This window comes from Camelus dromedarius, chromosome 9, assembly GCF_036321535.1.
Source record: "Camelus dromedarius isolate mCamDro1 chromosome 9, mCamDro1.pat, whole genome shotgun sequence".
Lineage (NCBI taxonomy): Eukaryota > Metazoa > Chordata > Mammalia > Artiodactyla > Camelidae > Camelus > Camelus dromedarius.
Genome location: NC_087444.1, coordinates 118,052 through 142,536, shown reverse-complemented (window position 1 = coordinate 142,536; position 24,485 = coordinate 118,052). Strand labels below are relative to the sequence as shown.

General features: G+C 43.5%; 1 protein-coding gene and 1 long non-coding RNA gene across 5 annotated transcripts; one reads left to right on the top strand and one right to left on the bottom strand.

Annotated features, from left to right (window-relative positions):
* The first annotated feature begins 6,659 nt into the window (after window positions 1–6,659).
* Window positions 6,660–22,775, top strand: LOC105085589 (golgin subfamily A member 6-like protein 24). Of its 4 annotated transcripts, none has more exons than XM_064488665.1 (14): window positions 6,660–9,413; window positions 9,754–9,950; window positions 11,961–12,045; window positions 12,403–12,590; window positions 15,456–15,504; window positions 15,893–16,051; window positions 16,404–16,603; window positions 18,158–18,242; window positions 18,607–18,765; window positions 19,112–19,267; window positions 19,614–19,769; window positions 20,124–20,282; window positions 20,602–20,804; window positions 21,778–22,775. In XM_064488665.1, exons 1-14 carry the CDS (start codon window positions 9,374–9,376, stop codon window positions 21,844–21,846), a joined length of 1,905 nt encoding a protein of 634 aa, XP_064344735.1. In that variant the 5' UTR covers window positions 6,660–9,373; the 3' UTR covers window positions 21,847–22,775. The 4 variants fall into 4 exon arrangements, with proteins under 4 accessions (XP_064344735.1, XP_064344734.1, XP_064344736.1 ...); XM_064488664.1 differs by having other exon boundaries at window positions 15,456–15,540; XM_064488666.1 differs by lacking the exon at window positions 15,893–16,051 and having other exon boundaries at window positions 15,456–15,540.
* On the bottom strand, window positions 9,797–11,961 carry LOC135321982 (uncharacterized). The gene is made up of 2 exons (XR_010382136.1): window positions 11,745–11,961; window positions 9,797–10,818 (listed from the first exon to the last, which is right to left on the bottom strand). It is a non-coding gene; the product is annotated as an uncharacterized LOC135321982 (long non-coding RNA).
* Window positions 22,776–24,485: the final 1,710 nt, after the last annotated feature.

Genomic DNA, 24,485 nt, shown 5'->3' with positions numbered 1-24,485 from the left:
CAGATTCTGTATAATATCCCAAGAAGCAGGAGGAACAAAATGGATGGAAAGAAGAGAGGAGGAAGAGGATAAGACAGAGGAAGGGGAACAGACGGGTAAAAAGACAAGAAGGATGCTGATTCTGTCAAATTTGGTGAAGTATACTTGACACACAGTCTTAGCCGAAGCGGCTACAGCTCTCCTCAGTCACAAGGGCTTGACATCCTTCTTCAGGTGTGACCGTTTCTCCTGCAGTTTGGGAAGGGCGTTTCCTGCGTGGCTTGGAACTTGGCGACCTGTCTCCAGTGTTTAGGGTTAGGGTTGGGCTGGCACCTCCGGTTATACAGAAGAAGCCCATCTGACAACCAGAACCTACTAGCACCTGGGGCCCTGGACTATTCAGAGACCACTTAGGTGGAGCCTGAATCAGGGAATTCAGAGCCCGTACGCATCCTGGTGCGAGCCTTTTGCTTAGACCATGTTACTTCTACCAAGACTTTTTCTACAATTCAGGTGCAGGTCTACAATTCAGGTGCAGGTTTTGAAGGTCTTCGAGGTGTAAAAATGACAAGTAGAACAAATGTGAATTGATAGCTTTTGCCCTCAGAGTCTGACCTGAAGCCAAGGTCACAAACTGGAAATTTCTTTAGCCCCAAATAGACAATCCTTGAAAATTTTGGACAGATGTATTAATGGGCATTTCCTGCAGTGAGGATGAACAACAATCTATGTACATACATGTCAGCCATCACAAACCAGATGTCCCAGGCCCTGGAGGGAGGCCAAATGCCTAACTGTTTCTACTGCAGCCAGCATACAGTTCTTGGAGGGAGCCTCTTTCTTCCTTCAAGTGTGTATCCTAAAAATGTTAAACCCTGTTAAGTTCTCATTTCCAACTAGCTTCCAGGCCCTGTGCACAGTAACCGGGGAACTGAGGGCACACTTTCTTGCCCGTCATTGATAGAACCAGTTCCCTATTCCTTTTTTCTATATTTCTTCCTGCCCAGCAATCTCCAAAGTGTTCATTCTGTTCTTTTCAGCTTATGTTACAGTGGCTACTGTCTCTTTGTCCTGTTTGTGGAGTTAACACCTTGACTCTAAAATACGCTTCTTCCTTAAACCCCAGATTTTCTCAGCTGAGGAATTTCACTAAAATTATTCCTGACCTGAAGGTGCTTTTAATTTAATTTAATTTAATTTAAACAGCATTTAAATGCGGTGATTCCGGGGACGCCATGCGGGTCTGGACGTCACCAGTCTGTGCTCCTTCTCCTTAGGCTGCTTGACGTTAGAGTGGTGCTCTTCCTGTCTGGGAATGTCCAGCAAGTACCTAAAGCTGAGAAAACTAGGCGCCAGAGAACAACTTGTTCCCAAGTCAGGGGTTCAATCACCTTTTATGGTGTTGGAAATTCATGAAGCTCATGGGGCTTGAAATAATATTTTTTTCAGTTCAGTCAGGTTTATTACATACTATCAGTTTTCTATCAGTTTTCAAAACTGTTCAGTTTATAATTCTTCATTTACCAATAGAATCTTACCAGTATACCAATGCTGTTTAGTGTAGTTAGCCTTATGGAATGTTATATTTAAAAACATGCTTCTAGTAGAAATTGCAAGCCATAGAAGCTGAAAGAAAGACTCTTAATTTATTTTTTCCTTTTGTTATTTCATTTCAATACAAAAATGTTTACATCCTTATCATCAAAGAGGATTTTCTGATTAGAGGAGCTCTCTGAATACTCTGTCTTACGTATTCTCTCCTCCAAAATGAGTGTCTGTTGCAGGGAAGGCTGGGCAACTGAGTATTCTGGCTGGAGAGTATCCACCCCTTGGATGGTCACCATGGACAATGGAGACAAGGTCAAGGGAGAAGCTGGCAGCTCCTATTCAGAACATAGATGTGATGAGAAAGGAGGGTCCTTTCTGAATTGAATGGAGGGCAGGGTGAGCACACACAAGGCCAATAAAAACTTTAGTAAGCTGGACAGCCATTTCAACTTGAGTTCATTTTTGCTTTTGCTAATTGTAAATTAATCATTAATTACTATGTGGCCAGTACTTTAAAGATATTAACTCCTGAATTCTTATGACAAGATTCTGAGATTGGTCCTATTATTATTACCATTTTATAGATGAGAAAAATAAGATAGAAAGATGTTAGGTAAATGACTCAAGGTCACAAAGTCACAGAATGTAGAAATGCAATTTGGAAACATGCATCTCGGTTTCAAACTTAAGCTATTGTGTTTTTGTTTGTTAATTATACTGCGTGGGGTCCTCTAAACTTCTGCATTTGTGGTTTCTTATCTTTCATTAATTTTGGAAAAATTATAGATGTCTTTTCTTTCCCTCTTCTACTTTTGCTATTCCAGTCAAATGTATGTAGCATGTAGCATGCATGTATGTTAAATGTTTCGGTGTCATTATGGGATAGTCTTTGGGGAAACTCTAGAAGACAACCCTCACCTTTCCACACACACACCCTTTCAAATTTTAAAGTCTCTCAGCGTTGATTACGTGAACTCTCTGGTTCCAAAGATAAGATAAAAGGAAACATTAAGCCAGAAATAATGTTTTCCCCTTTAAAAATGGGAACTAAAGAGGCTTTAGAGTGAACACTGTCTAAGAGTGAGACATGAAACCCCAGTCAAAAACCTTACATTTTCCTCTAAGCAAACTGTGTACAACTTAAACGGACCAGGCTTTGGAAATGTTGCAAATGCGTAAAGGGAGTGTGGCCTCAGCAGGGCACTGACTCGTCTGCACGCAGAACGTGTGCGGCAGGCCAGGAAGGGGCCGAGCCAGCTGACTCTTAGTCACATTTTTATTTTATAGCCTCATGGAACAAAATTAAAAAAAAAAAAAAAAAAAGGAGAGGGAGAGAGAGCAGGCAGGCTGCTTTGTTCCAGTTACTGAGGGAGGACGGTCTCTCTTTGTGCTTGGGTCGGTGCCCAGCCCATAGACAGCTGCTGTGTCTCAGTAAGTCCAGGGTCACTATACTTAACCCAGTTTAGGTTCAACTCTAAAAACTGCCAAGTTTAATTTCAGGTATTTTTTTAAAAAGCTGTCTCTAATACTGTTGAAATACCTTTAGAGCCATGACAGACTTTCAGCTGTAAATACTGTATGATTCTGCTCTGTGAGATGAGCTCATGGCAACCCAGGTGGAGATTATACTTCTCTAGCTCTCCTGCGTCACAGCGTTGCCATGCGCTCGTGGTGGATGAGCAGCAGTGTCTGTGGGCAACTTGTGGGTCTGGCCCAGAGAGCTCTGAGCCTGCTCTCCAGCAGTCACTCTTATCCATCTTTCTATCTGGACAGCAGATGTGGCAGCAGTCGACCTCTGAACTTGCAGGTGTGTGGGAGTCCATGACTGGGTTAACAAACTGTAACAGACCCCAGCCGCTTGTCTCCTTTAAGAAGAACAAATGTGCTTAGTAACTGCTTTACAAGCAGGCGCCTGTGTGTCCGTCCGCACTCCTGTCTCCTTGCCGTGAAAAGCAGAGACAATGCCTTGCTTGCATAGTTGAGGTTTTAGACAGCACTCCGCTCATTGCAAAGCAATGACCCAGGCCCTCAGCTATAAATGCTGGCGTGCCTGCTGTTAGATAGTCTGTTATCCCCCAGACAAGGGACTGGCTGGTCTGGTGGTCTGCACATCTATACGTATGTATCTTGCTCTCCTCTCCCCATGACTTCCCTAAAGATAAAGCCTTTGTACTCATTGTGACTTCTACAATCTCAATCCCATCCTGTCTTTCCCTAAATTCCTGCATACCATCACACAACTGTTAATGATTTTTCCTTTGATTATACACAATAAATGTGGGAGCATTTGAGAGGCTCGTGGAGTTGGTCCCCAAGTCCCTCTCGCTCTCTTGACTTTTTCCACAGGGTCTTGAGTAATTCATTCTGTCTTGGTGGGACTTCTGCTGGCCAGAACCCACACAGGTGTATACATGTCTTAGTGGGTACCGAACAACAGGATGGAAGGAACCTGAGTCTCTGAATGACTCTGTGGAACCTAGAATGGTGGGACTGTAATATGTCTTCTTAGCTGTGGCACCAGCCTCCTGAACCATCTCTGTCTCCAGTGTCCTCACTTTGTTCTCTGTCTTCCCGCCGTCAGAGAGAAGGAGCTCCAACAGGACTCTGCGCATGCGGAGTAGGCTTCCAAGTCTCCACCTGCCTGTGGAACATGGTCCATGAGCCAGGACTTCCAACTTTATTCTCAATGAGCCTGTTGTACTGGCTACCTGGACCTGGCTGATTCCCAGCAGTTAGCCCCAACTTTTGTACCTTTGCTCATTCCTTTCTTTTGCTTTAAAGGTTATTTCTCCCAATTACCTTTTTTTCAGATCTGAATCACTCTTTAAGTTCCAACAGAAATGATACCTCCTCAGTGACACTGTCTATAGCCTTCCAAATATAAGTAACCGTTGCTTTTGTAGAAAATAAGCACTTTATCTGTAACACCCTTTTTTAACACTCAATCACTTCTTGCTTCATTTTATAATATTTGCTTTCTAGGTGTAGATCAGACCTAGGTGAGAACTTTCTTCCGCTCATCTTTAAATACACAGTAGCGATGGGCCTCACGAGTGTATTACATGTACCAGTAAAGGGCACCACCAAGTGTTGCAGCAAAAAGCAGCAAGTATTAAAAAGTACCAAGTCAAGACAATTTATAAAAGCTGCTCGACTATGAGGCAAGAAACTTAACAGACAATATAACTAGAAAACTGACAGAATGTATTTGTCAGCTTTTAAACATCTGTCAGCTTTAAAGATTTGTTGATATGATTTCTTTGCTCATTTTGAATCAATATTCACTTTTGAATTTGTACCTTCATGTTATTTCGTTTGAAACAAACACTCAAAATATATAAACTCCAGACCTCCATAATCCCTCGTAGATCCACCTCCTCCCTCCAGGTAAGTGGGAAAATATGCTACAAAACAGTGGTGATTATTTCTGGACCGTAAAATTAGGAGTCTCATACACACACTTATTGTTAATGAAAAAGTACTTATATTAATAACAAGAATACTTTGAAAGGAGGCTGAGAGAAAGGAGAAAAAGATGCAAAGTAAAAAATTAAAACCCCTAAATCCTCTGTTTCCTCCCCCAAAAGTACCCTCCAAGACAGGCTGTGGCAGGATCTCGGCTACAGCTGCTTTGTTCGTATTCCCGCCTCCAGCTCCAGCTCCAGCTCCACCTCCGCTGCGGGGTCAAGGGCACCCAGCCAGCCGGGGAGGAGGGAGGAGCCTGGGTTTCGCCCACACCCCTGAGTGCTCTGGCCTCCGTTAAAAAGAAAAACCAAAACCTGTTCCAGGTAAACTCAGGAGAAGTGTGAAGGAAAAGCCCAGCTGGGCTAACAAGCTAAGTCACAAATCTAAGCGTAACAAGTGTCGGATTACTGATCTGAGCTCTGCTGGGCTAACTCGTAAATGTAAATTAGTAAGTGTCGGTTTGCTGATTCCCTGTTCATGCTTTGCTAGCCAGCTGGATTTTCAAAGAGACATACCTGGCCTTGAAATGTTGGTTTGCTGCCTCACTGCCTCTACTTTTGCGATAATGATGTTTCTAAAGCTATTGCGTGCCTGTTGGCCGAACACCCCAAGCTTGTACTTAACCCTATAAAACCTCATGCGCACGTCTTGGAAGCGCTCAGGGCTTAGGAGCAGAAGCCCCTCTGAGCCCGCCGGGGTAATACATCTGAGTACTCCAAACCTCAGAGTGGCGCTTGTTTCTTGGCTGGCCTGTCATTTCCGTAACAGAAGCGCATGTCTTTTCGATTTCCTTTCTCGTAAACCCGCCTCATTACTGGGTGGCTTTCACATCAGGCTTCCTTCTCATCTTTTAAAGAGCAGCAGGTTTCTAGAGGAGCCAGGCGCCGGAGGCGCGCGGAAGGCGAGCCAGGGGAGCTGAGAACTCGCCTCGCGGTGCACCGCCCGCGCCAAGTAAGTCTGCGCCTAACTTACTTCCAAGAACCTTTCCGTCAAGTAAGTTCCCAGGCCCAGACACCGGCTGCCGGAGGGAAGGCTGCGGGGGGCGGGGCACTTTGCAGGGGAGGCTCAGCGTCCCCTTTTGGATCCGTGGCGGCTGCAATGGGATGCGCCGCTCCTCCGGGAGCATCCACGGGCGCAGGCGGCAAAGAGCCCTGCAGGGCAGGAGGAGGGCTGCACCCCGCTCACCCGCGGAAACGGTTAGGGGCCAATCCCCGCCTCCTGGCAGCGGCTGTGGGTGGAGTCGCTCCCTCCTGCCCCTCCTCCCCTCCTCCGACGGGTCCCGACTGTGCCCTACTGGGCGCTGGAAAAACAGGAAGGATAGTCCTTGATGTGCACTTTAAATTTTTATAGAATTCCAGTATTAACCATATGTAATATTCTAAAGATTGCACAAAGCTGTATTTGTATAAAATAATTCATTCTCACTTTCTCTAATCAACTCTTAAAAATTAAGTATAAGATCTAAGCCTGTTTTTTATCCTTTGTTGTTACCAAATGTGTGGTCCCTACTCCAGAAAGAAAAATTACTTTAATTTTCAGTTTCAGTTTTTTTGCTCTGTTTCCATTGTGAGAAAGAAGAAAGACATCCCTTAGTTCATTTTCAACGTCTATAACATAGCAACAGAAAAGCGGGAGGAGGAAAGAGCAAGGTGAGTGGGAAGCAGCTGGGAGCTTCTCCCTAAACTCGCTGACCTGAAGAGCTGTGCAGCAGAAATGCCAATTTGTCTGCTCTCTTTTAAATACAACTTAATCTTGACCTCAGAACTCTCAGTTTCTGATTGAAAATGGTATCTGCGGAGTCGAGAGGTCAGGGAGAATGTAGCCTGATAGTCTGGACTGCAGGGTTCAGACGCTGGCTTTCGTTCTGAGAAAGCTCAGCTTTTTAATTTGGACCAGTGGTAGCTGCATGGTGACCGCTTCACACCATGTCACGTAACCAGGGCAGCAGCAGGCGGAGTGGAAAGAGTCCTGCCCGAGAGATGAGAGATGAGGGTCTTCTCCTGGATCTTTTGTTGGGCAGGAGTGGGGAAGCAATTTTTCCACCCATGACCTCAAGTTTCCTCACTGTATAGACATTGGGAAAGACTCATCACTGGTTCTCAACCCAGGCTCCACACTAGATTCACCTTCTACACACTTCTTTTCTTTTCCTTTCTTTTTTGAGTCAAGACCATAGTTGCTCAGAAAGATCTGGCTGCCTTTATTTTTTGAATGGGGGGGTGGTGGTGAGATCCCAAAACAAGTCGGGCAACCTAAATATTGCATCCTTACTGTCACCCCCAGTTGCACCCTTAAAAATTGGGAAACAAGCATATTGTCTCCTGGCCTTGGCTCTAAGTCACTGCTCAGCCAAGCCTGCCTGTGACACCCCGTAGGGCAGCTTCTTTCTGGTACTTCTTGAAAACTGGGAAGGACCAACTCAGCTCTTCCTGGGAAGTAAGTGCTTCTGTCTCCTACCTTAATGAAGCTCAGTGGCAGACATGTCCAGGGGTTATGCAGACCCACCTGAGGGCAGAGTTGGTTCTGAGTCTTTTCACAGGAACATTTTTGAACAATTACATGGATGGTGCAGAAGCTGGTCTTCTTGTTGTTCTTCACTGACTTTTAAATTAAGATATACTTTTTATTGGCTTATAACATACATCCTTTTCTTGATGTTGCTGCGCATTTCTGTTTGGAAAAACAAAATCTATTTCCCAGTGGCTCAGTTTCCCCACACAGAGGATAATTCTTAAAATTTGTGGCCAAAAGGATTTTTATGACTTCTAAAAAAGGAGAAAAACCAAAAGCTGTTTCCTTTCTTGAAGCCAAACTCTTTCAATCCTTTGAATATTATAAATGGTTCCATAGATATTATGCTTCATTGATCTGTCATATGGGAAACTAGAATTTATCAGCTTAAAAACTCAGATTTTTATAAATACTTGCGATCCTCATCACTAGTTCTACAGCTCTTCTCAACAACTAGGATCAAGGGACAGAAGAGATGCATGAAGTCCATGGCTTAACATTTCCTGGCTTGTTTTCCCAGGTCATCCTACTCCCAGACCTTCCCTCAGCATTGGCTCCACTGCTCAGTTTTCTCTTACCATATGCTTAAACTTTAGGTCTGGGGAGAGGATGATCAGATGAGGTGGTCACTTTGCTTCTCAGTGATGATGACCCCCACCGTATCCTCCTCGGCTTTGGGTAGAGCCGCTGTACTGTATGACAGAATGTGCCAGCAGTAACATCCACTCTGAGATCCTCACAGCACTGGGAGCACTTTGGCCATTCCAGAGATTCATTGTCAGGGCAGAACCAAAAATAGATGAATTTTTAATTGTAGGCCTTAGTCTATGCAAACTGTGCCAGGAACACAGCAAGGAAGAATGAACTCAGAGACGACTGAAGTGTAGCCTACATATGAATATTTAAACATTTATGCATAAAAAGGCACTATCAACAGAGTAAAAATGCAACTGAGATAGTGGGAGAAAATATTTACAAGTCATATCTGGTGAGGGATTAACATCCATAATACACAGAGAACTCCTAAAACTTAATGACATGAATACAAACAACCCTATTTAAAAATGGACAAAAGACTTGAATAGACATTTCCCCAAGGAAGATATACAGATAACTAATAAGCCTATGAGAAGTTGCTTAACAACACTAACCAGTAAGGAAATATGAGTAGAAACTAAAATGAGGAGCTACCTCACACCTGTTAGGATGAGTACCATCAACAAAACAGAAAAGAATAAATGTCAGAGATAATGTGGAGAAATTGGAACACTTGTGTGCTGTTGATGGGAATGTAAAAAGATACGCCACTGTGGAGACACTGAAGATAAGAGAGGAAGTGGAAGAATGTGCATGAAGAAAGGTGAGCTCCTCTGAGATGCAGGGAAGACCTCAGCAGGTACAGGGGAGGGCTCAGCTCACAGTGGGGCGGGCAGGTTCCTGCAGTGCCCTCGGAGACCCTGACAGGAGGTGCTTCCTAAGTCAGGGAGCTTCCTCTCCTCCTGTGAACACACTCCGCTTCACCTGAAAATAAAGTCGAGTTGTGGCTGCAGGTCCAGCCAGCCAGTCAGGGTCTTCCCTAGCACGTGCTCACACCTGCCCTTGCTGTGTGGCCACAGGTGAATTCAGACACGTCCATTGGTTTTTTCCAGACAGTTTGGTTACTCAGAAAGCAGATAGTTGGGGAATGGAGGGGCTGTAGCTCTCCGGGCTAACTGTTGTTTTCTTCTCTCTCTAAAATCTTCCTGAAGCAGAGGAGTGGGCCAGAAGAGAGGCACTGGAGAAAGAACAGGAGCTTCTACGGCATTAGTTTAATGAGCTGTGACAAAAGTTGGAGGACCAAGAGTCTCTGAGTGATTGATTAACAGCTAAAATGACAGAGGAGATAAGAGAAAGAGAAAAGACCTCAGCAGGTACAGGGGAGGGCTCAGCTCACATGGGGTGTGGAGTTTCCTGCAGTCACGTCTGAGAACGATGATGGGAGCAGCTTCCAGAAGCAGAGAACTTCCTCATCTTCTGTGAACACACTCTGCTTCATCTGAAAAGTACACAGGTCCAGCCAGCCAGTCAGAGCCCTTCCTAGCAGATTCTCACACCTGTCCGTCATGTGTAGTCACGGGTGAATTCAGACATGTCCATTTGCTTTCTTCAGACAGTTTGGTCACTGAGAAAGTGAGTGTTGGGGGATGGGGGCATTGTAGCTCTCAGGGCTGACTGTTGTTTCCTTTCCTCTATGAAATCTTCTTGGAGCAGAAGATCTGGACGAAAGAGAGGTGCCTATTTTTTCCGGGATGGAAAATGAGCCTCCTGAGCAAACAGTTAAAGAATTGCAGCAAATGTTGGAAAACCAAAAAATAGGCTTCATGAAATTTGTATTCAAAATAATAGGAGATACAAGAGAGAGAGAGAAACTTCTGAGGGAGATGAATGAGAAGATTGAGTGGCTCAAGGTAGGTCAGGTCTGGGTGTGTGCAGTGACTGTGAACAAAGCCCTGGGACCTCAGGAGGGGGAGGGGGAGAATCAAGGCAAAGTCAGAGAGAAGCACCCCTGCGCTGTACTGGCTTTGACTCCCTAGAAGCCCTGAGTCTTAGTGGCTTATATCCAGAAACTTGAGTTCTGTTCACAGTGAGTTTCTGAAGAGCCTAGGAGGAACTTGGTGCCTCCAAGCATTTATAGGATATAAAGAACTCTCCCAGTGCTTGTGCTGCTGTTTTGGGGGTTCCTGGATGATCTTATGGAGCCAGTATTAAATGGGGTTTTCAGGATTATCAAGTAGATGTTCTAACGGAGTGTGTCTAAATTCTCCATAAGCAGGAGAATTTACTGGAGCAGCAGATGGCGATTTACCGCACAGTCCATTCTTCAGGTTTTCTCCTCTCACTAGAGGCCACCTTCCTGGCCATAGATTAACTCCCATTCGTAGCGGATGGATCCTGAGTCTTCTGAGTAAGCTAGATCTAAAGGATGCGATTACTCTATTTTATCTCCTTCTAGTCCAAATATGTGCTGTTACCTGGAAACTTTTGGTGGGTGTCGAGCTAAAAGACACAACCAAGCCAAAGATTGGAAAAGGAAGGATTCATTACTTGCAGCTAATAAGGAGGACACCGGGGAGCTTTTCCAAAGCCGTCTCACTGACCAGCAGAACTAGGGCAGTCTTGAGCTATGGGTACATGCATATTCATGCAGGGTCTTGAGCAGCAGTCAGAGTCCAAGCTTTATTTGAATGGAGTCATGAGAGCCAGAAAATGTCAATATCATCATCTGTCAGATTTCAGCCGATCTGGGTGCTGAGTGCCCAAGTTGGGATTTAGATTCTGCAAAATATCTCCAAGTTAGTCTTTACATTAAAATGGAACTGGGAGTCTTTACAACTATTTGCTGTCTTTGCTATTGTTACATCACTTGCCTGATAAGTTTGTCCTTTTCTTCTCTTAAGAGCATTATTACTGAGACTTGTTCGAAGGCAGGTATTGTGGCCAGGCTTAGATCACAAAATGGCTTAGGCCAAAAAATGGCTTCTCTTATGTCAAGAAAGTCATTCTTGGTTTTTTTTCTCCAGGAAGCCCCTACCATATCTGCTTACAACACTTTTTCTGGAAATCTGTCTGACCTCTTAGCAAGGTCAGTATAGGCACTCAGACATCCTCCTTGACTGAACACTTGTAGTTTCCTCATGTGCTTGGAACACACTTAAATTATTTTGAGGTTGTTGCTTTTCCTGTTTACTCCCTCCCCTTCATAGTAACCTACAGTCCTCTGGGAAGATTCTCTTACCAGATCTTTCTTTATCTTTATTTTGCTTTTAGTTGTTTACTGTTAATCATAAGCTGTAAATGGACTCAGGATGCTGCAGCTGCCGGGCACCACAGGGATTATATAATGCAAACTCAAACTCAGCATTTCACAAGAAAGGCTCAGGGAGTTAAAAACATACTAGTAGCCTTAAAGAGAGTATTTTAGTATTTTTTTCTAAGATGGGTAATTCAAGGACTTTTTAGAGTCTTATTGAGCTATAATTTACACACCATAAATTCCATGCGTTTAAAATGTACAATTGATACAAATGTACCTATATAAATGTACAATGATGTCACCATGGAAAGTTTAGAACATCTTTCTGGAAAAGGAGTGTTTTGTAAATTTGAAACTATTTGTACATATAATCCAACATGGGATGTTACCAGGAGAGCCCCAAACAGAAAAAACAGCATGTGAAAAATACGAAAGCCCCCAAGCTTACCTGTTTGTAAAAGTGCTCATTCTTCTGCCTGGTGGAAGCAGCACTGGCAGAGGAGGCTGGAGAGGTAGTGAGGTAAGCAGGGTCTTGGAAACCTTACATGTAGCGGGTGGGAAGCAACCAGGGCATGTTATTCAGAACAGTTCTTCTCTCAGAATATTTCAGTGGAAGTTTAGGTTTGACCTGCCTGTCATGTCTTTGCCCTTTTGTGGTCTCCAGGCCTCGGTGATGATAACAGATGAACAAGAAGAATGCTGCATGAAGGAAGGTGACCTCCTTTGTGATACAGGGGAGACCTCAGCAGGTACAGGGGAGGGCTCAGCTCACAGTGGGCTGGGCAGTTTTCTGAAATGCTCTCTGAAACTCTGACAGGAGGAACTTCCTGAAGCAGGAAGCTTCCGCTCCTTCTGTGAACACACTCTGCTTCATCTGAAAATAACAAGGCGAGTTGTGGTTGCAGGTCCAACTAGTCAGTCAGGGCCTTTGCTAGCACATTCTCACACCTGCTCTCCATGTGTGGTCACCAGGGGAATTTAGACACATACATCTGCTCTTTCCAGACCACATGGTCACTGAGAAAGTGGAAGGTTGGTGGGCAGAGGGTTGTAGTTCTCAGAACTGACTTTCATTTCCTTCCCTCTCTGAAATCTTCCTGGAGCAGCAGAGTGGGCCAGAAGAGAGGCAGCTGAGAGGGGAAAGGAGCCTCTTGAGCAAAAGGTTAAGTTGCTGCAGCAAAAGCTGGATAAGGAAGAAATAGCCTTTGAGGAATTCAGAGTCAAAATGACAGAGGAGATACGAGAGTGTGATGATCTTCTGAGAAAGGTGGACCAGAGTATTAAGGAGCTGGAGGTAGGTCTGGTCTGGGTCTACGCAGTTACCATGGAACAAAGCCCTGGAACCTGAGGAAGGGATGGATGAGGATTCAACAAAATCGCAGAGGAAAGCATCGTCGTGCTTTAGTACTTTTAACTAGAAGCCCAGAGTCTTTAATGGCTTATATCCAGAAACTTGAGTTCTGTTCACTGTGGGTTTCTGAAGAGTCCAGGAGGTCTCTGGATCTCCAAGCATTTATAGAATATAAAGAACTTTCCCAGGACTTGTGTTTTGAGGGATTCTTGTTGACCTCATGGAGCCAATATTAAACTGAGTTTCCGGGTTTATCAAGTAGGCATTCTATTAGTGTGTATCTAATACAAGCAGGAGAAGTTACTGGAGCAGCACATGGTGATTTACCTCAGCAGTTGATTCTTCCTATTAGCTCTTCTAACTAGAGGCCATGTTCTTGGCCATAGATTAATTACCATTCATAGTTGAAGACCATGATTCCTCTGAATAGGAGTGTTCTAAAGGACTGTATCACTCCAATTTCTCTCCTCTTCCAATCTTAGGCACAATTTAAGGAAATCTGTCCGACTTGTAAGCAAAGTCAGTACAAAGGTCTGAGATGTCCTCCTTGACTAAACACTTGCAAAGTTTCCTTATGTGCTTGGAACACACTTCAGTGATCTTGAGGTTGTTCCTTTTTCTGTGCACTCTTTCCCATCCATAGTAACACAAGATTTTCTAGGATGATTCTCTCACCAGACCTTTCTTTTCTTTTATTTTGCTTTTAGTTGCTTACTGTTAATCATAAGCTGTAAATGGATGCTCAGGATGCCGCAGCTGCCAGGCACCACAGGGATTATATAATGCAAACCCTGCACTCCACAAGGACGGCTCATGGGGTTAAGAGGCTTACTAGTGTCCTTAAAGAGAGTGTTTCAGTATTTTTCCTGAGTTTGGAGTAATTCTGTTTTCTTTAAACAATGTTACTGAGATATAATGCACAAACCATAAATTCCATGCATTTATAGTGCACAGTTGGGTCAATTAATCTACAACAAAGTAGACAAGAATATACAATAGAGAAAAGACAGTTTCTTCAATAAGTGGTGTTGGGAAAAACTGGACAGCTACCTGTAAAAGACTGAAATTAGAACATTCTCTAACACCATGTACAGAAATAAACTCAAAATGGATTAAAGACCTAAATGTAAGACCAGAAATTATAAAACTCGTAGAGGAAAACTTAGAACACTTGTGGACATGCATTACAGCAATATATTTTTTGAAACAGCTCCTGGAGTAATGGAAATAAAAGCAAAAATAAACAAATGGGATCTAATTAAACTTAAAAGCTTTTGCACAGCTAAGGATGCCATCAACAAAACAAAAAGACAACCTACAGAATGGGAGAAAATATTTGCCAATTATGTGACTGAGAAGGGACAAATTTCCAAAATATACAAACAGCTTGTCCATCTTAATATCAAAGAAACAAGCAACCCAATCCAAAAATGGGCAGAAGACCTAAATAAGCAATTCTCCAGTGAAGACACACAACTGGCCAGTAGGCACATGAAAAAATGGCCGGCATCACTAATTGTCAGAGAAATGCAGATCAAAACTACAATAAGATATCACCTCATGCCAGCCAGAATGACTATCATTGAAAAGTCTACAAATAACAGATGCTGGAGAGGGTGTGGAGAAAAGGGAGCCCTCCTACACTATTGGAGGGAGTGTAGATTGGTGCAACCACTATGGAAGACAGTATGGAGGTTCTTTAAAAAACTGAACTGGACTTACCATGTGATCCAGCAATCCCACTCCTGGGCATATATCCAGAGAAAAATAAAATTCAAAAAGACACATATATCCCAGTGTTCATAGCAGCACTATTTACAGTAGCCAAGACATGGAAACAACCCAAATGTCCATCAACAGATGACTGGACAAAGAAGATGTGGTACATATATACAACGGAACACTACTCAGCCATAAAAAGTATAAAATAATGCCATTTGCAGCAATATGGATGGACCTGAAGACTGTCATTCAAAGTGAAGTGGGTTGGAAAGAGAAAGAAAAATGCCAGATGACATCATTTATATGAAGAATCTGAAAAGTAACAACAACAATAATAAGGACACAAATGAAATATTTACTATTTATGACTTAGATGACTGATCTCTTGAATGCGTGTGAGCACATCTGACTGTCCTTTATGATCGTATTACCTCATTGTGCTGATTCTCATTTTGTGGTTGGCTTTATTCCTTTGGTAACTATGTAAGTTAAAAAAGCTAAAGCTCTAATCTGTTCTTAGAAACAATCAGTACACAGATGTCAACTAAAAAAGTGCAGTATACTGTATACATGTATTTACATGCAAAATAACGTGTATGTGCAGTCAAACTGTAATAATTCTACCTAATAAAACTAAAAAAGGGAAAAAAATGAAATGCACAGTTGGTACAGATGTACCAATGTAAACGTTCAGCAATTTCACATGAGGAAGATGGGGTAGAAGATCTCCCTGGAAGAGGAGTGTGATGTAAAATTTGAAAAATGTGTGCATATTACCCTGAGTGGGATGTTAACCAGAAGAGCTTCAAGCAGAAAAAACATCATGTGAAAAATACGAAAGCCGCCATGTTTACATATTAGTAAAGCTGCACAGTCTTCTGCCTAGTGGAACCTTGAATGGGTGGTGGGGAGCAGCACTGGCAAAGCAGGCTGGAGGGCAGCAAGGCAGCAGGGGTCTTGGAAACTTTACATGTAGTGGGTGGGAAGCAACCAGGGAATGTTATTCAGAACAGTTTTCTCAGAATATTTCAATGGAGATTCAGGTTTGACCTGCCTGACATGTCTTTGCCATTTTGTGGTCTCCAGGCCTCAGTGATGATAACAGATGAACAAGAAGAATGCTGCATGAAGAAAAGTGAGCTCCTTTGTGATGCAGGGAAGACCTCAGCAGGTACAGGGGAGGGCTCAGCTCACAGTGGGGCGGGCAGGTTCCTGCAGTGCCCTCGGAGACCCTGACAGGAGGTGCTTCCTAAGTCAGGGAGCTTCCTCTCCTCCTGTGAACACACTCTGCTCCGTCTGAAGAGTACAAGGCGAGTGGTGGCCAGAGGTCCAGCCAGCCAGCCAGGGCCTTTCCTAGCACATTCTCACAACTGCTCTTATATGTGGCCACAGGTGAATTCAGACACGTCCATCTGCTTTTTCCAAACTTTTGGTCAATGAGAAAGTGGAGGGTAGTGAATGGGCTGTGGTAGCTCTCAGGTCTGACTTTGTTTTCTTCCCTCTCTAAAATCTTCCGGGAGCAGAAGAGTGGACCAGAAGAGTGGCAGCTGAGAAGGTTATGGAGTGTCTTGAACAAAAGTACACAGAGTTCTGGCAAAAGTTGGAGGACCAAGAAAGAGTCCATGAAGGACTTATAGCCATTATGACACAGGAGATAATAGAAAGAGAAAAGTCCTCAGCAGGTACAGGGGAGGGCTCAGCTCACAGTGGGGTGGGGAGGTTCCTCCAGTGCCCTCTGAGGACTCTAGCAGGAGGCCCGTCCTGAAGCAGGGAGCTTCCTCTCCTCCTGTGAACGCACTCTGCTCCGTCTGAAGAGTACAAGGCGAGTTGTGGTCGCAGGTCCAGCCAGCCAGCCAGGGCCTTTTCTAGCACATTCTCACAACTGCTCTTATATGTGGCCACAGGTGAATTCAGACACGTCCATTTGCTTTTTCGAGACAGTTTGGTCACTGAGAAATGGTGGGTTGTGGGATGAGCAGTTGTAGCTCTCAGGGCTGACTGTTGTTTTCCTTCTTCCCTGAAATCTTCCTGCAGCAGAAGAGTGGGCCAGAGGAGCAGTTTCTGTGTGTCTCAAGAGAGAAAAGGTGACCCTAGAGCAAAAGGTTAAAGAATTGCAGCGAAAGTTGCACAAGCAGGAAAGAGCCTTCAAGAGGTTTAGAGCTCAAGTGACAGAGGAGATAATAGAAAGAGACAGACTTCGGAAGAAGATGAATAAGAGGATTGAGAATCTTGAGGTAGGTCAGGTCTGGGTCTGGGCAGTGACTGTGAACAAAGCCCTGGGACCTCAGGAGGGGGAGGGGGAGAATCAAGGCAAAGTCAGAGAGAAGCACCCCTGCGCTTTACTGGTTTTGACTCACTAGAAGCCCTGAGTCTTAATGGCTTATATCCAGAAACTTGAATTCTGTTCACTGTGAGTTTCTGAAAGACCTGGAGGTCTCTGGTACCTGCAAAAAATATGAGAACCAATACATGTATGTACATGCATGACTGGGACATTGTGCTGTACACCAGAGACCGACACATTGTTATTGACTGTACTTCAAAAAATATATATATGTACCTTTTTAGCTCGTGAAAAAAAATATATAGTGAACTTTCTCAGGGCTTGTGCTGCCGTTTTGGGGGTTCGTGGATGAGCTCCTGGTGCCAGTATTAAATGGGTTTCCTGGGCTGTCAGGCAGATGTTCTAACGGAGTGTGTCTAACTAAGCAGGAGGGGCGGCTGCAGCAGCGCAGGCCATGCTTTATGTTTTCTCCTCTTGCTAAAGGCCACGCTCTTGGCCGTAGATTTACTATCGTTCATAGTAGAAGCACCTTGATTCTTCTGAATAAGGGAGTTCTAGAGGACTATATTACTCCAGTTAGTCTCCTTCTCTTCCAAAGTTAGGTACTTTTTTAGGAAGTCTGTTTGACCTCTGAGGCAAAGTGAGTACAGACGCTCAGAAGTCCTCCTTGCCTGAACACTTGCAAAGTTTCCTTATGTACTTGGAACACACTTCAGTGATCTTGAGGTTGTTCCTTTTTCTGTGCACTCTTTCCCATCCATAGTAACACAAGATTTTCTAGGATGATTCTCTCACCAGACCTTTCTTTTCTTTTATTTTGCTTTTAGTTGTTTACTGTTAATCACAAGCTGTAAATGGATGCTCAGGATGCCGCAGCTGCCAGGCACCACAGGGATTATATAATGCAAACCCTGCACTCCACAAGGACGGCTCATGGGGTTAAGAGGCTTACTAGTGTCCTTAAAGAGAGTGTTTCAGTATTTTTCCTGAGTTTGGAGAAATTCAGTTTTCTATAAACAATGTTACTGAGATATAATCCACAGACCATAAATTTAATGCAGTTAAAATGTATAATTGATACAAATGGACCGATGTAAATGCGTAATGATTTCACATGGGGAAGGTGGTTTAAGATGTTTTCCTGGAAGAGGAGTGTGATGTAAATTTTGAAAAGTTTCTGAATATCGTCTAGCATGGCTTGTTACCAGAAAAGCCAAATGCAGAAAGAAAAAAAAAAAGCATGTGAAAAATATGAAAGTACCACTCTTACATATTTGTAAAACTGGCCATTCTTCTAACCGGCAGAACCTAGCATGGGTGGTGGAAAGCAAGACTGTCAAAGGAGGCTTGAAGAGTAGCATTGTAGGTGGAATCTTGGAAACTTTACCTCTAGGTAGTGGGAAGCAAGCAGAGAATGTTAATCAGAACAGTTCTTTTCTCCGAATATTTCAGTGGAAGTTCAGCTTTGACCTGCCTGACTTGTCTGCCCTTTTGTGGTCTCCAGGCCTTATTGATATTAATAAAGCGACGAGAGAAATGCTGCATAAAGAAAGATGAGCTCTGTTGTGTTGCAGTAAAGACCTTAGCAGGTACTCAGCAGGTACAGGGGAGGGCTCAGCTCACAGTGGGGTGGGGAGGTTCCTCCAGTGCCCTCTGAGGACTCTAGCAGGAGGCCCGTCCTGAAGCAGGGAGCTTCCTCTCCTCCTGTGAACACACTCTGCTCCATCTGAAGAGTACAAGGCGAGTGGTGGCCAGAGGTCCAGCCAGCCAGCCAGGGCCTTTCCTAGCACATTCTCACAACTGCTCTTATATGTGGCCACAGGTGAATTCAGACACGTCCATCTGCTTTTTCCAAACTTTTGGTCAATGAGAAAGTGGAGGGTAGTGAATGGGCTGTGGTAGCTCTCAGGTCTGACTTTGTTTTCTTCCCTCTCTAAAATCTTCCGGGAGCAGCAGAGTGGGCCAGAAGAGAGGCAGCTGAGAGGGGAAAGGAGGCTCTTGAGGAAAAGATTAAAGAGCTGCAGCAAATGTTGGAGGACCAAGAAAGAGTCTCCGAGGGATTTAGAGCCCAAGTGCCAGAGGAGATGAAAGAAAGAGAAAAGACCTCGGCAGGTACAGGGGAAGGATCAGCTCACAGTGGGGTGGGGAGGTTCCTGCAATGACAGCTGAGAACTTTGACGGGAAGAACTCCAGAACCTTCCTCTCCTCCTGTGAACACACTTTGCTACGTATGAAAATAATAAAGGGAGTTGTGGTTGTAGGTCCAAGCAGCCAGTCAGGGTCTTTCCCAGCACATTCTTAAACTTGACCATAATGCCAGGTTAGCGATGACTTTAGACATATCCGTCTGCTTTTTCAAAACAGTTTAGTCACTGAGAAAGTGGAGAGTTGATCAATGAGCAATTGTAGCTCTCAGGGCTGACTGTTGTCTTCTCTCTCTAAAATTTTCTTGGAGCAGAAGATCTGGACAAAAAAGAAGTTGAGAGGGAAATGGAATTGCTTAAACAAAAGATTAAAGAGCTGCAGCAAATGTTGGAGGACCAAGAAAGAGTCTCCGAGGGATTTAGAGCCCAAATACCAGAGGAGATGAAAGAAAGAGAAAAGACCTCGGCAGGTACAGGGGAAGGATCAGCTCACAGTGGGGTGGGGAGGTTCCTGCAATGACAGCTGAGAACTTTGACGGGAAGAACTCCAGAACCTTCCTCTCCTCCTGTGAACACACTTTGCTACGTATGAAAATAATAAAGGGAGTTGTGGTTGTAGGTCCAAGCAGCCAGTCAGGGTCTTTCCCAGCACATTCTTAAACTTGACCATAATGCCAGGTTAGCGATGACTTTAGACATATCCGTCTGCTTTTTCAAAACAGTTTAGTCACTGAGAAAGTGGAGAGTTGATCAATGAGCAATTGTAGCTCTCAGGGCTGACTGTTGTCTTCTCTCTCTAAAATTTTCTTGGAGCAGAAGATCTGGACAAAAAAGAAGTTGAGAGGGAAATGGAATTGCTTAAACAAAAGATTAAAGAGCTGCAGCAAATGTTGGAGGACCAAGAAAGAGTCTCCGAGGGATTTAGACCCCAAATACCAGAGGAGATGAAAGAAAGAGAAAAGACCTCGGCAGGTACAGGGGAAGGATCAGCTCACAGTGGGGTGGGGAGGTTCCTGCAATGACAGCTGAGAATTTTGATGGGAGGAACTCCAGAATCAGAGAGCTTGCTCTCCTCCTGTGAATAGACTCTGATCCATCTGAAAATAACATGGCAGGTTGTTGTTGTAGGGCCAGCGAGCCCGTCAGAGTGCTTCCTAGCAGATTCTCACACTCACCCTTAAGTGTGGTTACAGGTGTGTTCAGACATGTCCATCTGTTTTTTCCAGACTTTTTTTCACTGAGAAAGTGGAAGGTCGGAGAATGAGTGACTGTAGCTCTCAGGGCTGACTGTAGCTTTCTTCTTTCTCTAAAATTTTCTTGGAGAAGAAGAGCCAAACAAAAGAGAAGAAGCTGAGAGGGAAGAGGAGTCTCTTGAGCAAAATGTTAAAGGGCTGCAGCAGAAGTTGGAGGACCGACAAACAGACGTCAATGGATTAAAAGCCCAAGTGACAGAGGGGATCAGCAAAAGGGAAAAGACCTCAGTAGGTACAGGGGAGGGCTCAGCTCACAGTGGGGCGGGGAGGTTCCTGCAGTGCCCTCGGAGACCCTGACAGGAGGTGCTTCCTAAGTCAGGGAGCTTCCTCTGCTCCTGTGAACACAGTCTGCTATGTCTGAAAATAGGGCCAGTTGTGGCTGCAGGTCAAGCCAGCCAGCCAGCCAGCCAGGGCCTTCCTGGTGTGGCCTCAGGAGAATTCAGGCATGTCCATCTGCTTTTTCCAGACAGTTTGCCCACCGAGTTGGCAGGGAGTTGGGAATGAAGGGCTGTAGCTCTCGGGGCTGACTGTTGTTTCCTTCCCTCTCTGAGATCTCCCTGGCACAGCAGAGTGGGACCTAAGTGAGGCAGCTGAGGGAGAAAAGGTGGATCTTGAACAAAAAGTTAGAGAACTGCAGCAAATGTTGGAAGACCAAGAAAGAGCGTTTGAGTTTTACAGAGTCATAATTACAGAAGAGATCCAAGGAATTGATGACCTTCTCAGAAAGATAAGTGAGAGTACTGAATTGCTCGAGGTAGGTCTGGTCTGGGTCTGGGCAGTGACTATGGAACAAAGTTCTTGAACCTCAGGAGGGGATGGGTGAGAATTAAAGCAAAGTCAAGGGGAAGTATGTTCTTTTACTGCTTTTGTTTCACTGAAAGCCCTGAGTTTGTAATGGCTTATATCCACTCACTTGAATTCTGTTCACAGTGAGTTTCTGAAGAGTCCAGGGGGACTTCGGTACCTCTAAGCATTAATAGGGTATAAATGACTTTCCCGGGGCTTGTGATGCTGTGCTGAGGGATTCCTGGATGATCTCCTGTGCTCAGTATTAAATGGGGCTCCCAGGGTCATCAAGTGGATGTTCTAACAAAGTATATATACTATAAGCAGGAACCTGTTCAATTTACCAAGATTATTGCCAATTATCAGGAACACTACTACCATCCTGAGAACCTAAGATAGAGCTTGCTAACCTGAATCTGTCAAATATGCACAGATTTAGAAATAAGGAGAATTGACAGCTTCTAACCTGGCTGCAGGTGTGTCCAGGTAAGGAGAATCTGCCTGAGTCAGCACACAGCATAGTTCTCTCTTCTCCCATCTGCAAATGTTTACATCAGAGTTCTAAATCAGCTTAGGAATTCCCAGTATTTCTAAGACATAGGTGAGAATTTGTGCCATTCAGAGGCAAGGCTCTCTCCCAAATAACATCAATGTGGCTGGAATGTCTTATTATAGCAACTGTCCCCGTGCCTCATTAGCCACCTGGCCAAACCCTGGTGGTGGGTGAGTGTGAACGAGGTTGTGCTGTGCGTCCTCTCACCTTCCAAGCCTAAACCAGGAGATACTCCTAATGTAAACAGTATCTTTTCATGATCTGATAAGAGATAACTGTTTAAAAGGAAAACACAGATAATTTTATAAACTGGTAATAGAAAACCTTGTATTTGAAAGACTGGGATTTTAAATAGTTTTCCTTTTACTAACACATCATTCTTTTTTAGGCCACAATAAACAACGAAAATGATCGGATAATGAGCAAAATGCTGAAAATGACTGCACGTCCTAGATAGAAGAAGACAGTGAGGAAGAAAGTACTTCACTGCCTTTTGTTTTGATCTTGGATTTGGGAGAAGAGAAACCATGCGTGGTCACTAATTACCCAGTTTTTCTCTTGTTTTGAATTCTGGCAGTTTTACAACTTTTTATAACAGCTTTTTGATCTGACCTATTTTTATTTGTGTGTACACTTTCTCTTTTTTTAAATCAAATTTTTGTAGAGAAATAGGAAAATCACCTAATATAGGACATCAGTGCCTGGCAAACAAATGATAGAATTAATGTGGCTGGAAAGTTGATTTAGATGGAAATGGAAACAACTGAGTAGAAAAGAAAGAGATGCTCAGATTCGTGATATATTTTTAAAAAGCCCAATATTGGAATATACTTACTAAGAAATGCTGCTGCAAATCACATATGAATAGTTATAGAAATGGGTATGTACACTGTGTTCTTGAGAGGAAAGAACCAGTTCCGCCTATAAAATAACTGTCTCTTAGTTCACGTGTAAATTTTATGTGTTCCAAGTTAAAATTTCACAAAGACTGTTTCTAAATTTTAAATGAAGCTGATCAAAAAAAAAAAAAAAATTAAAAAGCCATGACAATTTGGAAGAGTCACAATGAAATGTACAGAATTACAATAATTAGAACAATGTGTTGCCAAGGCAGAAATATAAAAACAGAGCATAAGAACATGTTACAGTCTAAAAATAGAACTGAGAACATACTTGATTGAAAGTATGTGAAGAGTGTTATTTCAAATCAGTGGAAAAATATAAACCATACATCAAGTGTCGTCAGCCATCTGGACAGCCACGTAGCGTAAAAGGGTGACTAGAGCTCTTATAAACCTCGCACAGAGTAAATTCCAGCCTAACCTTAGACTGAAACATTTAAACATCTCCATAAAAATAATAAATGTCAGATAATTGTAAAACAAATTTGGAATATCAAATTTATTTTTAAGTGACATAAAACTCAAAGATATAAAAATAGTGACAAAACTCCATAAAAATAAATTTGTTGTGGTAAAAGGAGCATAGACATTCAGAAGCCAAAATGATCACCTCAATTTAAGTCATAGAAGAGAACAAAATTTATACTAGGTATGAATCATATAGAGCCACAAGTCAATAAAAATGGGCTGACTTTGCATAGACAGCTTATAGAAAAGTCAGATATTCAAGTCACTCAAAATAAGAAAAATGAAACTAAAATGATGAGAAAGTGTTTTGCTACTGAGTCCAAACCCATTCTGCTCACTGCACGACAGGCCAATAAATTGGGAGACCAGGTGTTGGGGCAAGGAATAATGACTTTATTTGAAAAGCCAGCAGACCGAGAAGATGGCAGACTAATGTCCTGGAGAACCGTCTTACCCAACTGAGAATTCAGGCTCCTTTTATACTAAAAAAGGGAGGCAATGTGATTGGTTGTTGCAAATTTCTTGGTGTCAGAATCCTTTGTCCTTGCAGCTGTCCACGTAGGTCAGGTCATGATGTTCCTGTAAACCTCCAATGAGACAAATGTTATTCTCTGCTTTGCAACCTCCCATCTCTATATGAATGGAAAAGTGTTAAGCCCTTAAAGGTCAGAGACTTGAGAATGGGCTATTCTGTACATTTCAGGCAGTAGACAATATTCTTTTACAAAAGGTGCAGAACCAGGATGAGTAAGCACAGGAAACAGAGCACAGGGTTAGAGTTAAAGGAGCAGATCTTACATGGAGTCAGATTTGGTCTTCTCTATTACAACTCCCCACTGCCAAGGTCCTTTCTGCAGTCTTGAGGGAAAAGGGGCAACAGCTGTCCTGGCTACTTCCTGCTGAACAGGGGTGGTGAGAGGGTGATCATGGAAGGGAACTGGTCAGCCTTGGACAGGGGACATCCCTTAGACTCTTCAGTCAGTAGTGCAGTCCTCTTTCTTTATCTACAACTACTTGAACCTGATGAAACCCCTCAGTACTTTGTTGAACTTGGGGTTTTGGTTCCAGTTCCCAATATATATCTATTAATGTTAACTTTCCTACTGTACCATAATTACACTAGATCCCTGTGCTATTTATTTGGACAAAATAAACAGATAGATTGACCCTTCTCCAGCTACAATGAAATTACAATCTCAATATTTATCTTTTTTAAAGAGCAGCCTTAAGTCTTCTAGAGGTTCACAAACCCATTGCTCTCCAGGCCTCCCAGGAGTCGGGGCATGTTTTGATTCTGATGACAGTGGTGCTGCTTTAATCTGAGTGTGATGAATCCATGGCTTTACTCCAGCTAATCTGACCAATGAGAACACGATAATGACACGTGCGGTCCTATCCACTTTGTAATCAGCTGAGTTTCAGGTCCCTGTTCTGTCCAGATTTTAAGGAGGACTTGGTCTCCAGGTTAGAAAGGATGCAAGGCTACCAGGCAGACCTGCTGGAGGCAAACTCGTAAAAAGAGATTAGTATAGTGCCTAAAGTTTTAGCATATTGGCAACTGCTAGGTCTTTTAGAGCATTTAAAGATTTTCTTGCCTGGGTAAAATACCTGAAATGGCCTACTGTACAGTATTTTAAAGGGGCTTAATTTAAACCTGCTTCTGGGGGCCACTCTGATCCATAGCAGGGCAACTGGTATGGCCTCATCCCAAGTTAAGTAAGTCTCT